Here is a 13,461-nt window from a genome sequence, read left to right on the forward strand (position 1 = left end):
AACCCTTGTTGCTGTTTGCCCCACCCATAGCTGACTCTCCAGCAGGTTTTCAGAGGCAGTTAATCACCTGGGAAGAGACTGCATATCTCTCTGTAAACCAGCATCTGGTGGATTCAAACTGCATACTTTACAGATTGCAGCACAGCTTCTTACCACTAGGCCACCAGAGCTCCCTGGCATAAACCTACTCATTCAATAAATAAAGGCTCTTGATAAGCAAGTCACTTCTACCAACACCATCTTTTAGCTAGATTCTCATACTAAAATACCTCTCTTCTTCCTTTTTAGCTGGCAATAGGATTGCGAGGAAGGAGCAGCTAGGTGTTAAATTTTGGAGTTTTTTAATTGTGTATGGAAATGTTAAGGATAAATTTGTATAACCCCACATTTCCCCTACTCAGCTAGAATGTTCTTTAAATTTCAAAAATGACCCATCAGTTTACTAATGGCAATATAAATTCCATTTAAGAATAGATATTTTATTCTGTAAGAACAAAGATTTTACAGCAGTTTTGTGTATATTAACAGTAATGCAAAACCTATTGATGACCTGGCTAAAGTTTTAAGGACTACCACAGGTACACAAAATACACAAAAGAAAAATTATAAAGCAGGTGTTCATTTAGTGAACTGTGTATTTAGGTAAAAGTCAAAATTGAAATAGTGTTACAAATTTGAAATTATAATGAAGCAAACAGTATTGAACAAATACCAGTAAAAGGGAATAAAATTCTACTGTGATTAGGTCTCAAAGTATATGCTATATAGCTGGAACTCAGTGAAATGATTTAACAAAAATAACTTAGCATTACCTACATAGCTGAGGAAGAAAACCTAGTTTCTGACCGCCAGTTAGCTGACAATTGTGTAGTAATTTGAAAAGAGCTCTTCTCCTTGCTTTATGTCCCTGAGAGCAACAAGAACAACACATCGAAGTGGGCTGAAAACAGAAAAAAATGCAGAAAAGTGAGACGTGTTAACAGATAGCTTATAATATCACCAATATGGATGTTAGAGATAGGAGTTTCTCTAGGTAGTGCTGGTACAGAACTGTCTCAACATATGCTGGGCTATAAATCCACTGCACTACCAATGCAGTTCTGTTCGGCCTATAGGGTTGCTATGAGTATAGGTAGGTATAGATTGGTTTGCTTTTTTGGGTTTGGTTTTCTGGGTTGTCGTGTTTTTTCTTTTTTCTTTGTATTGCACTGTTTTTTTCTTTTAAAAATACTGCTTGCATATTCTCAGTAGACCTTCTACTTTAAGAGTAGAAAATGTATGCTGTGTTAGAAATGTGTATCTTCTGGATACATCCTTTTTTTTAAGAATAGCATAAGCCAGAAGATTAAAAACTACTCTTGTAGAGGACTAACCTTTGTTTGTTGGAGCTATAGGCAACGTTTGGAAGATACTGCATCAGTTCCACAGGAAAAACTGCAGGCACATCAAATTCCTGATAACAGACATTAGCTGCTTTGTCTAAGGAGGAAACAGAATTTTTTAGAAACAGTGCAGTGATTCAAGGTCATAGATAACAGTTCAGGACTAGGACACTTTCGGTGTTCTCTAGCTTACCCGAACATGTCAAACAGTGAACATATAAAACAGGGCAGAACTGTTCTCCAGGGTTTGGAAGGCTATAAACCTTTATAGAAGCAAAACGCCATATATAGGTATGGCTGGTGGATGGAACCTTTTGGCTCGCAATGGAAATGCTTTAGCCACAGTACCACTAGGCAAGTGGAGGAGGTGTATTTACTCTTGACATCAGGCAGAATCAGAAGGTCCAAAGGTTAAAAGCTTAAATAGAAGAAGCATCAGTCTTCAAATTTGTGCCTTCATGTGTCTGTCTCCCTAAAGCAATGCCTGTGCTATACAATCAGATGATATTATGGGAGGGCCAAGTCCTAGAGGAGGCAAGCAACTTAACAAACTCAGCAAAAAAAGGGCACTACCAGTCTGGTGCTTCAACGAAAAAGTTGTATTGAAATTGTGGCTAACTAATCTTTAAGTATAAAGCAATTGCTAAAATAATGATCAAAAAGATCACTGTAGAGGTTGGTGATATTTACTGTCAACTATGACTCAGTGACCCTATGAACAACTGATTGGAAACCTTCTCCTCTCCTGCACCATCCTCACAATCTCCAGCCAGCTGGAGCCCACTGTTCTAATCACTGTATCAGTCCATCTTGTCGAGTGTTCTACAATCCCTGCAAAATCAGAAAACAATCCATTTTTAAATCCCAGTTAATATATATCATTAGGAAGCTCATGTGGCTTAGTGGTAAGGAGTTGTACTGCTAACCAAAAAGCATGCAGTTCAAAACTACCATCTGTTCCAAGGGAGAAAGATGGGCAGTATCCTCCCATGTGACTCCTGAAGAGTCAGCTTTCAGTCAATTCTGACTCAGTTATGTTATAATAACAACATATATCATCATTTCCCCAAGTTCTTCCTGGGATAGCTACCCTTCTAGAAGATCTGGTTAAGGGTTTTGAATAGCTATTAGTTCAACTGCTTTTGACAATCATATAGAAAAGGAGAATTAACCACTGCCACAGGCACCATGATGCCAACTCTTACCATTTGAACAATTGTTAACATACTGTCCAATGGCCAGTGGATTGGACATTTCTGAAGTCAGCCATGTACTGTCACTCATTTTTAAAGGACCAAGTCGGTCCCTGCCATTGCAAGATCTGAAAGAGAAGAAAACATTAACTTCTGTATCTTAAAACTAAAAAAAACCCAAAACTTTAAAATACAACCTTCAACTACACAAGGGCAGTAACTCTTAAAAAACTTGTCTAACCAAAAGAGCTACTGAATAGCTATGTAAATGCTACCTAAGTAAATTTGTATATTTAAAATACAAACATTATTGTCATGGAAGGAGCGCTGGAAGACTAAAGGGTAAGGAAGTGCACTGCTAATCAAAGGTGGAGTGCCTCTCTGGCAGTTTGAATCCCCCAGTGCTCCAAGCAAGAAAGATAGGCAGTCTTCTGTGAGATTTTATAGCCTCCCAGAACCAGTCAGCTATGTCTGGGTTCCAACCCAACAGCAATGAATCAGTGAGTGGTCACCAACGTTACAGGAAGAATGGTTCTGTCTACTATAACTAAATCTGAACAAAGGCAGCAACTTACCTGTACACTACTTTTGATATTCCTTTGTCATTTCCATCAACGAGTACTCCATCCAGGCATCTAAAAATAAATGGATTTCCAATGGACTGGAAAAAGACTGGCTCATAGTTCTGATAAACTGTACCTGTTACATACAAGACAAAGACATTATGGAAGTGTGTAAAAATGATAAACATAATGGCCTTTCTCCGAAATATGAACATAAACGTAAGATGGAAGAGCTTAATTCTCTTTTTCTAACATTTCACTTTCAATGTCGAGAATGAATAGGATGACTGAAGAATTGATTCATTTGATTTGTTGTGTTGGAGAAGGGCACTGAATATCCCTTGGGTTGCCATAAGAACCAATTTCTTGGAGGAAGTATACTCAGTCTGCTTTTCAGAGATAAGGCTGGTGAAACTTCAGCTCACACACCTTGGGCATGCTGTCAGGAGAGGCCAGTCCTTGGAAAAAGACATCATCTTGGGAAAGGTAGAAAGAGAAAAAGAGGAAGATCTTCAATGAGAGGGATTGACACTGGGGCTCCAACAATGAGATCAGGGCACTGAATAGAACAAGGTTCCGAACTGTTGTTCATAGGGTCACTATGAGTAGTAGTTGATTCCAGGGCACCTAACAACAACTGTTGCTGTGTACAGTCAAGTCAGAACCCACCTGTAAGTGACCCTCCGGCGGGTTTTCAGAGGCATTTAATCACACGGGAGGACACTGCTCATGCTCCTGTGGAGCGGCTGGTGCATTCAAACCGTATGCCTTTGGGATTGCCGCACAGCTTCTTGCCACTAGGCCACCAGAGCTCCTAGTAACAAATCTGTTATTGTTATGTGCCCTCGAGTCCCTTGCGATTCATAGCAACCCTATGTACAACAGCCCTAAACTCTGCTCTGTCCTGTGCCAATCGCACCGTCTCTGACACTCCCATCGCAACTATCCCAGTCACTGAATCAATCCACCTCATAGAGGGCCTTCCTCTCCTGCGCTGTCCCTCCACCCTCCCAAGCATGATGTCCCTCTCCAAGGACCCTCCTTACAACATGTCTAAAGTATGGTAGACAGAGCCTCAGAATCCTTGCCTCCAAGGAGCTACCCCGTTTAACCCTTTCTAGGATGAATATGTTTGTTTGTCTAGCAGTCCATGATACCCTCAATACTCTTCTCCAGCACCACAGCTCAAAGGCATCAGTTCTCCTTCTATCCTCCTTGGTCATTGTTCAACTCTTGGATGCGTAACAAGTAATTGCAAAGACCATGGCCTGTATCAGATGCACCTTAGTCTCCAGAGAGACACCATTGCTCTTCAGTACATTGGAGAGGTCCCTAACGGCAGACTTTCCCATGTCAATATGCCTTTTTAATTTCCTGGCTACTGGTGCCAAGAGTGTTGACTGTGGAGCCAAGCAAACTAAAGCTGTGAACTAGACCATCAAATTTTCTTTGGGTGTTGTGACCCTTTAAAAAGTGCCCAATAACTAAGGGAGCACAGAGCCAACTTGTCCCCCCACACTGAAGACTCAAATATACTATCTTGGTTAATTAAAATGTAAACATTATGTTTTATATAGAGTGTTACAAAATCATATTTTTTTTAAAAAATGCAGTTTGATTTGACAGCTATCAAAGAAATACAATTTGTTAATAACAAAATATTATCAGCACAGATGAGTCTGACAGGTTGCTTCTCCATTCACTGGAAAAGGGAGAAAAGATGAAAATATTTGTTGCTTACTTCCCAGCAGCCCTGGTGGGTATACTAGCAAAAACGTTTGTCTGCTAAGCTCATGTTTGTCTGGAGAAAGATGAGAAACTCTACTTCCATATAAAGGCTGGCAACCTTGGAATCCATACAGCTCAGTTCATCTCTGCCCTACAGGGTTACCATGAGCAAGAATCAACTTCTTATAGTCGCTTCAGTTTGAGGTGCTCCCCAAGAGCCCAGTAGGTTAATTAATGTACTTAGTAAGCTATTTTAATGTTAATTTCTTTGCTTACTTTATGTTAAATGTTGTTGCTCTATACTATGGAGTTGGAACCAACTTATAGCTGACTCTACTTTTCAGATACTAAAATTGCACAAGGGATTTTCCATCTTTCTGCTATGGAGCAGCTATTGGATTTGAACCAACTGCCATTGGGTTGAGAGTGTAACTCCTTACCCACTACGCCATGACTGTTCCCTATGGGTTAAATGTTGTTATGTGTTGTCACATTGCCAGCAACTCATTGCAACTCTATAAACTATAGCTCTGAACCCTACCCTATTCTGAGCAAATCTCAGTCTCTGAAATACCAGCCCCATTGCCCCTGTCACTGTCATGCAGCATCTTCCTTTCCTAAACTGACCCTCTACCCTTTCTAGCATGATGTCCTTCTCCAAGGACTGGCAACATGCCCAAAGTATGTAAGAGATGGAGTTTCAAAATCTTTGCCTCCAAGGAGCAACCTGATTTCACTCTCCCCAGGACCTGTGAATAGTCAGTACATGAGAAAACTGAGATTCACTTGCTTAGAGATGAAATTAAAAAGTAGCACTGTCACTCTTTAAAACATATTCATACACATTTTCACCACACCAAATTACACAGTTGAACAAATAACATATTCTATTATGCATTCAAAAGTCCATGCCCTTTTGCAAAGAAGCTGATTCCCCTTCCAATCAAGTATATTAATGGCCTAAAGACCATTTAAGAGGCTTAAATCTATCTTTCAGCCATCCCTTTACTTACTAATTTAGCCAGATTTATTCTTTCGTTCTTTGTAAATAATCTATTTTATCAAAGTTGGACATGTTCTTCTAAATTTAAACAGTGGCTAGCAAAATTTCTTTTTAAAAGGAAAAAAAAATAACAACAACATAGAGCTGCATTGGCCTAGCGGACAGAAAGTTATGCTACCAAGCCCAAGGTGGGTGATTTTAATCTGCAGTCCTCAGTCCTGGTTCAAACTGTTTCTCTGTCAAGCATTCTTCTGGGTCGTATAGCACTGGTCTGTGCATTGCTGTACAGAGGTAAGTCGTGGCTGCTGCAATGCTAACCACTGTGACACTGATGTACCAAATGTGATGATGGACAGTATTTGGTGGAGCTTCCCAATTAAAACAACCTTGGAAGCAGGAGTGGTGTCCACTTCCCAAATGGCTTGCCTCCAGAAACTCTATGAACAGTGCTCAGGCCTTTCGTTCATAGGGTCGCTATGAGTCATCTACGACTCGACAGCACCTAACAACAACAACCCTAAAAAAATACTCCAGAATATTATTATTTATAAGCAGTAAATTTTCTCATTATCAGCAACGATTTATCAACAATCTGCGTTATGCGGATGACACAACCCTGCTTGCTGAAACTGAGGAGGACCTGAAGCACCTGCTGCAGAGTGTCAAGGACTGCAGCCTACAATATGGATTGAGGCTCAATGTCAAGAAGACAAAGATTCTCACCACTGGACCAATTGGCAGCATCAGGATGGATGGTGAAGAGACTGAGATTGTACACAGCTTTAGTTTGCTTGGCTCCATAGTCAACAGTCTTGGCACCAGCAGCCAGGAAATTTAAAGGCGCATTGCCATGGGAAAGTCTGCTGTTAGGGACCTCTCCAAAGTGCTGAAGAGCAGTGGTGTCTCTCTGGAGACTAAGGTGCGTCTGATACAGGCCATGGTCTTCGCAATCACCTGTTATGCATCAGAGAGTTGGACAATGACCAAGGAGGATAGAAGGAGAACCAATGCCTTTGAGCTGTGGTGCTGGAGAAGAGTACTGAGAATACCATGGACTGCTAGGAAAACAAATAGATTTGTCCTGGAGAGGGTTAAACTGGGTGGCTCCTTGGAGGCAAGGATTCTGAGGCTCTGTCTAACTTACTTTGGACATGTAGTGAGGAGAGACCGGTCCTTGGAGAGGGACATCATGCTTGGGAGGGTGGAGGGACAGCGCAGGAGAGGAAGGCCCTCTATGAGGTGGATTGATTCAGTGACTGGGATAATTGGGATGGGAGTGTCAGAGACAGTGCGATTGGCACAGGACAGAGCGGAGTTTAGGGCTGTTGTACATAGGGTCGCTATGAGTCGCAGGCGACTCAACGGCACATAACAACAACAACAACAAATTTTCTCATTAGGATTTTTTAAAACCTGTGGAAATTTTCATTTCTTTTTCAAGCCCTTTACTCAGAGGACTACAGCATTAAACATTTTATTAAATTTCTATTTATCTTTACATAAAAACTCTTCACAAAATTGGGCTATTACCAGGATACATAGACACAACAGTGCCTTTTGGTACAAATCCTTTAGTAACGAAGACACCTTTTCCAGCAGAAATCAATGAACTAGTTGCTCTGGCAATACTGAAACCCAATGTCTTATAAAGAACTTCCTCTGGTTTAAAAATACGTTGCTGTTGTTGCTGTCGAAGTCTGTTATCAAGTAGTTTCACTCTTTGCTGCTGAACGGCCAGTAGATCTTGATATTTCTTTTTAACAGGTTCTGGAAGCACAGCCAAGATATCTGAATGTCTATCGAAATCATTTAAGAATAGAGCCCGGAAAAGTTTCAGTAATGGTCCTAGGACCTCTTCATCTGGTAAAATTTTGTCTTTGGATTCTTCTGGAACATAACGGAGGGTCCTGAAAATGGGAAAAGTTTCTATTCACTACCCTTCAAGTTACAAAAGCCAGACTTTCTTGATGATAGAATTAAAGAACGATAAGGTCGATCACATAGGACTGAAGCAAAAAAAGTTTGGAAAACAACCGTTTGGGATAGCTCTAGTTACCTAACTTGCAACAACACCCACACAACAGCCAGCATTTGCAAAAGGCCCATTTCTGTGACAACTGCTACTGGGTGTTTACATACACTAGCTAATTTTTGCAGACAAGGAAATGGAGACTTGAAGAATGTTAAGTAAACTGCCCAAAGTCCAAAAGCTGGCAGAATCAGAAATACAGCTCAACTCTCTCCCTGGCTAAACTCACTGACTCCCAAATGTGATCACCTGGCAGACAACCTTTGTGATGGCTCTTAAGCAGGCATGTTTCAGAGACTAATTCAAGCCAACATGTTGCCACTGTCTTGTCAAAGAGTACTTTTTTAATGACTTCATTTATATTTTCGAAACTGTTATCCACGCTTTTAAAACAGAATGAGAACGATTCTCAGAGTACTAAAAAAAAAAAGGCAGCAAAACCTCAAAGGCATTGCCATTAAGTCAGAACCGACTCGCTGTTGACTGTTCAGCTGGTTATCACAGGCTGTAAATCACACAGGAGGAGACTGCTGCCATCTTTCTCCTGCAGAGCTGCTGGTAAATTTGAACCATATCCCTTTGACTTGGCAGCGCAGCTTCTTACCCACTAGGCCACCAGAGCTCTTTCATACAGTACTATGGAGGCTAATTCCTAAATCCTGTAAGATTGAGCATTATGTAGACTTCTGCACAGCGCGGGCTATGCATTTTTAAAACACTACGATTCTTTAGTTATTTTATGTTGCCTTTGAGGGACAGCGCAGGAGAGGAAGATCCCGGATGAGATGGTTTGACACAATAACTGGGGTAATGTGGGCAGGTGTATCAGACAGTGAGGTTGTCTCAGGATAGTGCAGGGTTCAAAGCTACTGTGTGTGTATAGGGGTCGCTATGAGTCGCGCGTAGTTGGTTCAAAGGCACATAACATCATTCCAAGTTGAGCTGAATTGCTTCCACCACAAAATATTTGAGAAGTTCAAGATTGCTAACCATCTCTTAATGGGGAGACTACACACACTTGGCACGAGTTCTCTGGTCTTCTAAAAGTTTGAGTTCTGGGAGGTACAGGGTGTCATTAAACGCTCCAATGAATAACGTCAGGTACAAAACCAGCCCTTCGCCCAATTCCCACCTGCTCGCTGCCCCACCTTTCCCGGACCCACAGCGCTGGTGTCCTTGGGAAATTTGTCTGTAGGCCCCGCCCACCTAGTGGCCCGCCTCTTCCTCACGCTTCAGGCCCGATGGAGAACCACAGGTTTGGGCTCCGCCTACTCCACGCCCACCTGTCAAGCCTCGCCCGCCTCGGATTGAGCCAACTTCAGGATCCGCCCAGCTTGGGCCCGCCCATCTCTGACTCCGCCCGGGGAAGGGAGGCCTCTAGCTTCAGGCTCCGACCCACTCTGCTCTCAGCCGCCTCTGGCTCCGCCCACTCGGCCTCAGCCCTCCAGGCCGCTCCAGTCTCTCTACCAGCCTGCAGCCCCGGCCGTCCCCGACCCTGTCGCCGGGCTCCACTCGCTGGAACCGCTGGCTGCAGCGCCAGCCTGCTCACCTGGGGTTATGGCTAAGGTTCAGGGCGATCCAGGGTACGAAGCGGTACTTGTAACGGCGCCACCGCTGCCACAGGTCCCGCAGCAGACGGGCGGGCATGGCTGCCCCGCGCTGCCGCGACGAGGAAGGCGCGGGAGTGACTGGCTGCGTTCTTGGTCCCGCCCCGGCCGGGGAGGAGCCGTGGCCGCGCTGGACCGCCTTCCCCAGGTCCCCGCTCGGCTCCTTTCGCCGGATTGAGGCCCTTCGCTTTAGTAATCTCAGCTTCCCGGAGTCGAGGCTGGTGGAACCGAAGGGCCTTGGCCTTCCTCACCTTTCCTCCCTCCGCTGACCCGTGTGTGCTCAGGCCTCACTGGAGTTCCTGGGGTCTCCTGCCTTGAAGAGCTCAGAAATGCATTAGCTGGTTCTTGCTCATGGCCTCCCCAAGCCTTCTGCTACTGATCGCGGATTTTGGTTTGCATCTACCAATATTCTGCACCTCCTGTCACTACAGCACCTCTTCAAGTTTGCTTTTTCTCTTTATATCGATCTTGCTTTCTTCCTCTGTTACCTCTGTGCAGCTGGGTTTTCTAGAGCGAGGTTTTCAGGCCTACCCTAGACATCAGGCTCTTAAAACGAGAGTCTCAAAAATTTACATTTGGGGAGTTTGCAAATAACTACTGTTTTTAAAAGTGCTAAGTGCCCATTGGAGACAAAGATGATAAAACTTTTTATCATGTTGCCAGGAGAGATTATTTGGAGAGGAGCATCATGGTTGGAAAGGTGGACAGATAGCAAAAGAGAGGCAGATCCTTAACCAGGTGGATGGACACAATGATTGCAGCAGTGGGCTAGAGTTTATGTCAGAGATTGTGAGGATGGCACAAGATGGGACAAGGTCCACATCTGTTGTCAGAGGGTCACTATGGGTCGTACTCAACTCGCTGGCACCTAACAATTTTTTTAAAAAAATACTCAGTTGAACGTTGCTTCTGCTTCATAGGTATGCTATGAAGCAGTAAACTGCCATATAGGCTTTCATTGTTGTTGGTAGGGGCCTTGAAGTTGGCTAGGACTCTTGACAATCCTATGAACAGGTGGGAACCTTGCTCTATCCTGTAACATCCTCACAATTTCCTCCATGCTTTGTGCTCATGTGTTACAGCTGTGAGGGTCTTCCTCTTTACGCTGACACGCCACCTCTCCCAGCATGTCTTTTTCCCCAAGACTGGCCCATCCTGACAACATGCTGGAAGTAGGTCAAGTTTTGCCTCCTTATCTCTAATAGGGAGCAACTTGGTTGCACTTCCTTCAAATTAGGTTTGTTTTATTTTGACAGTCCATGAGACATTCAGTACTCTCCTCCCAACACCACAATTCGAAGGCATCAGTTCTTTGGTTATCTTTGTTTATTGCCCAATTTTCAGATGTATATGAAGCAATTAAAAATACTATAGCTTGGATTGGGTACGCCTTGTTGTAGTTATGTGCTCTCAAGTAGCCAGCAACTCATAGTGACCCTATGTACAATAATAGCTCTGAACCTTGCTCTATCCTGACCTAACCTTATTGTCTCTGACACACCTACCCCTTTATCCCAGTCACTGAGTCAATCATCTAAACAAAGGTCTTCCACTCCTGCACTGTCCCTTGACCCTTCCAAGCATAATGTTCCTCTCCAAGGACTGAACCCTCCTTGTAACATGCCCAAAGTATGTCATACATAGCCTCACAATCCTTGTCTCCAAGGAGCAGTCTGGTTTCACCCTCTCGACGACAAACCTGTTTGTTCTCTTAGCAGTCCTTGGTATATCCAATACTCTTCTCCAGCACCACAGCTCAAAGGCATCAATTCTCCTTCTATCATCCTTAATAATTGTCTAGTTTTCTGCTGCATAGCAAGTAATTGTGAAGACCATGGCCTGGACCAGGCACACCTTTGTCTCCAGACTGACCTCATTGCTCTTCAGTACTCTGGAGATGTCCTTGAAAGCATACTTTCCCAATGCAATTTGTCTTTTGATTTCTTGGCTGCTGGTACCAAGAGTGTTGATTGGGGAGCCAACCAAAGAAAACCTGTTAACAATCTCAACCTCCTCATCTTCTACCATGATGCTGCTACTTGGCCAGTGGTGAGAATCTTTGTTTACTTGATGCTGAGCTTCAATCCATATTAAAGTTCTTGACTTTCTGCAGCAAGTGCTTCAGGACCTCCTCAGTTTCAGCAAGCAGTTGTGTCATCTGTGCACCACAGGTTGTTGATGAGTCTTCCTCCAATCCTGATGCCAGACTTCTCCTCAGAGAACTCAGCCTCCCAGAGAATCTGTTCTGTGTATAGATTGAAAAAAAAATATGGAGATAGGACACATCCCTGGTGTATACCCTTCCCGCATGCAGTGTCTCCATGCTCTGTTCTGATAACTACATCGTGGTCCAAGTATAGGTTTTGTATAAGCACAATCAAGTGTTCTGGGATTCCTGCTCTTCTCAGAATTAGCCACTATTTGTTGTGATCCACACACTATGCCTTTGCATAGTCAATGAAACACAGATAGACATTCTTCTGGTACTGTCTGCTTTCAGCCAAGATTCATCTAACATTAGCTCTAATATCACTAGAACCACGGCCTCTTCTACACCCAGACTGCACATCTGATAATTCTCTGCTGACATACTGCTCCAGTCGTTTTTGGATAATTTTCAGCAGAATCTTGCTTGCTTATTGCGTCTTGCTTTATATTAATGATATTATTTAATAATTTCTGCACTCTGTCAGGTCACCTTTCTTTGGCATGGGAACAAATAAATATCTCTTCCAGTAAGTTGGTCAGGTGGTTGTTCTCCAGATTTCTTGGCACAACTTGGTTAGCACATCCAGGATAGCATCTGTTTGTTGAAATATGTCAATTGGTATGCTGTCAATTTTGGGGGTCTTTTTTTTGCCAGTTCTTTCAGAGCAGCTTGAATTTCTTCCTTCATCACCACAGGCTCTTGTTCCATACATTGTTTCATGAAATTCTTCTGCATCAGCAAGTTCCTTTTGGTACAATGACTCTGTATACTCCTTACATCTTCTTTTAATGCTTCCTGGATCATTCGATATTCTACCTATGCTGCTGTTTTGTTATTGTTATGTGCCTTCAAGTCACTTTTGACTCATGATCCCTAAACCCTGCTCTATCCTGTACCAATCTCACTATCTCTGACACACCTACTCCCCATTACCTCAATCACTGCATCGATCCATTTCATAGAGGGTCTTCCTCTCCTGCACTGTCCCTTCACCCTCCCAAACATATGTCCCTCTCCAAGGACTGGTCCCTCCTTGCAGCATTCCCAAAGTATGTCAGATCAAGTTTCAGAATCCTTGACTCCAAGGAGCAGCCTGGCTTCACCCACTCCAGGACAATCCTTAAATCACTACAAATACCCAAGAAAAAATGAACAGTGACCATACATATGGACCTCGCCTGATAGTCTACACAGGAATCAGATTAAATACATCTGTGGGAAGAGTGGATGGCAAAGTTTATTATTAGCACTCGAACTAAGGCCACAGGCTGATTGTAAACAATCAATTACCCATGTGCAAGTTCAAGTTGAAGCTGACTAAAAACAAGTCAACAATAGCCAAAATAAGACTTTGAATTTATCCTAACTGAATTTTTTTTTTTTTTAGAACATAATTCACTTTATTTGTTATAGAAAATCCACTAGTTGGTGGCCACAGCTGGAGCCTGAGTCCTCTGCACGGAGACTCTGGTGTGAGTCTTTACAAGATGATCTGTGAATTCCTGGTAGGGAGACTTCGTGAACACCGTCTCTTTCCAGAGATTTGGGGTCAGATAACTATAGGTCTTTGAGATGGCATCAAAGGTGGCCTTAGCAAAGTTGCCCAGGGTAGCTGTGCAGCCCCTGGCTGAGGTGTAACAGTCATCAATTCCAGCCATCATCAACAGCTTCTTAGGCACAGGGGCCGAGACGATTCCAGTGCCTCGGGGTGCAGGGATCAGACGCACCAACACAGAGCCACAGCGCC

At 43.2% G+C, this 13,461-nt stretch overlaps 1 protein-coding gene across 1 annotated transcript; it reads right to left on the bottom strand.

The window, feature by feature from the left end:
* Window positions 1-852: 852 nt before the first annotated feature.
* Window positions 853-9,659, bottom strand: SETD9 (SET domain containing 9). Its single transcript, XM_006891533.1, has 6 exons — window positions 9,448-9,659; window positions 7,400-7,776; window positions 3,151-3,274; window positions 2,588-2,703; window positions 1,374-1,479; window positions 853-940 (listed from the first exon to the last, which is right to left on the bottom strand). Exons 1-6 carry the CDS (start codon window positions 9,543-9,545, stop codon window positions 853-855), a joined length of 909 nt encoding a protein of 302 aa, XP_006891595.1. The 5' UTR covers window positions 9,546-9,659.
* Window positions 9,660-13,461: the final 3,802 nt, after the last annotated feature.

The sequence above is a fragment of the Elephantulus edwardii genome, unplaced genomic scaffold, assembly GCF_000299155.1.
Source record: "Elephantulus edwardii isolate Elephantulus edwardi_28Jun2011 unplaced genomic scaffold, EleEdw1.0 scaffold00099, whole genome shotgun sequence".
Classification (NCBI taxonomy): domain Eukaryota; kingdom Metazoa; phylum Chordata; class Mammalia; order Macroscelidea; family Macroscelididae; genus Elephantulus; species Elephantulus edwardii.

Coding starts and splice junctions, on each gene's coding strand:
- SETD9 (XM_006891533.1), bottom strand. CDS start 9,545: ATGCCCGCCCGTCTGCTGCGGGACCTGTGGCAGCGGTGGCGCCGTTAC. Junction 3,275..7,399: donor TGTTGTGTCTATGTATCCTG/GTAATAGCCCAA, acceptor TGTATGTAACAG/GTACAGTTTATCAGAACTAT. Junction 2,704..3,150: donor ATATCAAAAGTAGTGTACAG/GTAAGTTGCTGC, acceptor CTTCTCTTTCAG/ATCTTGCAATGGCAGGGACC.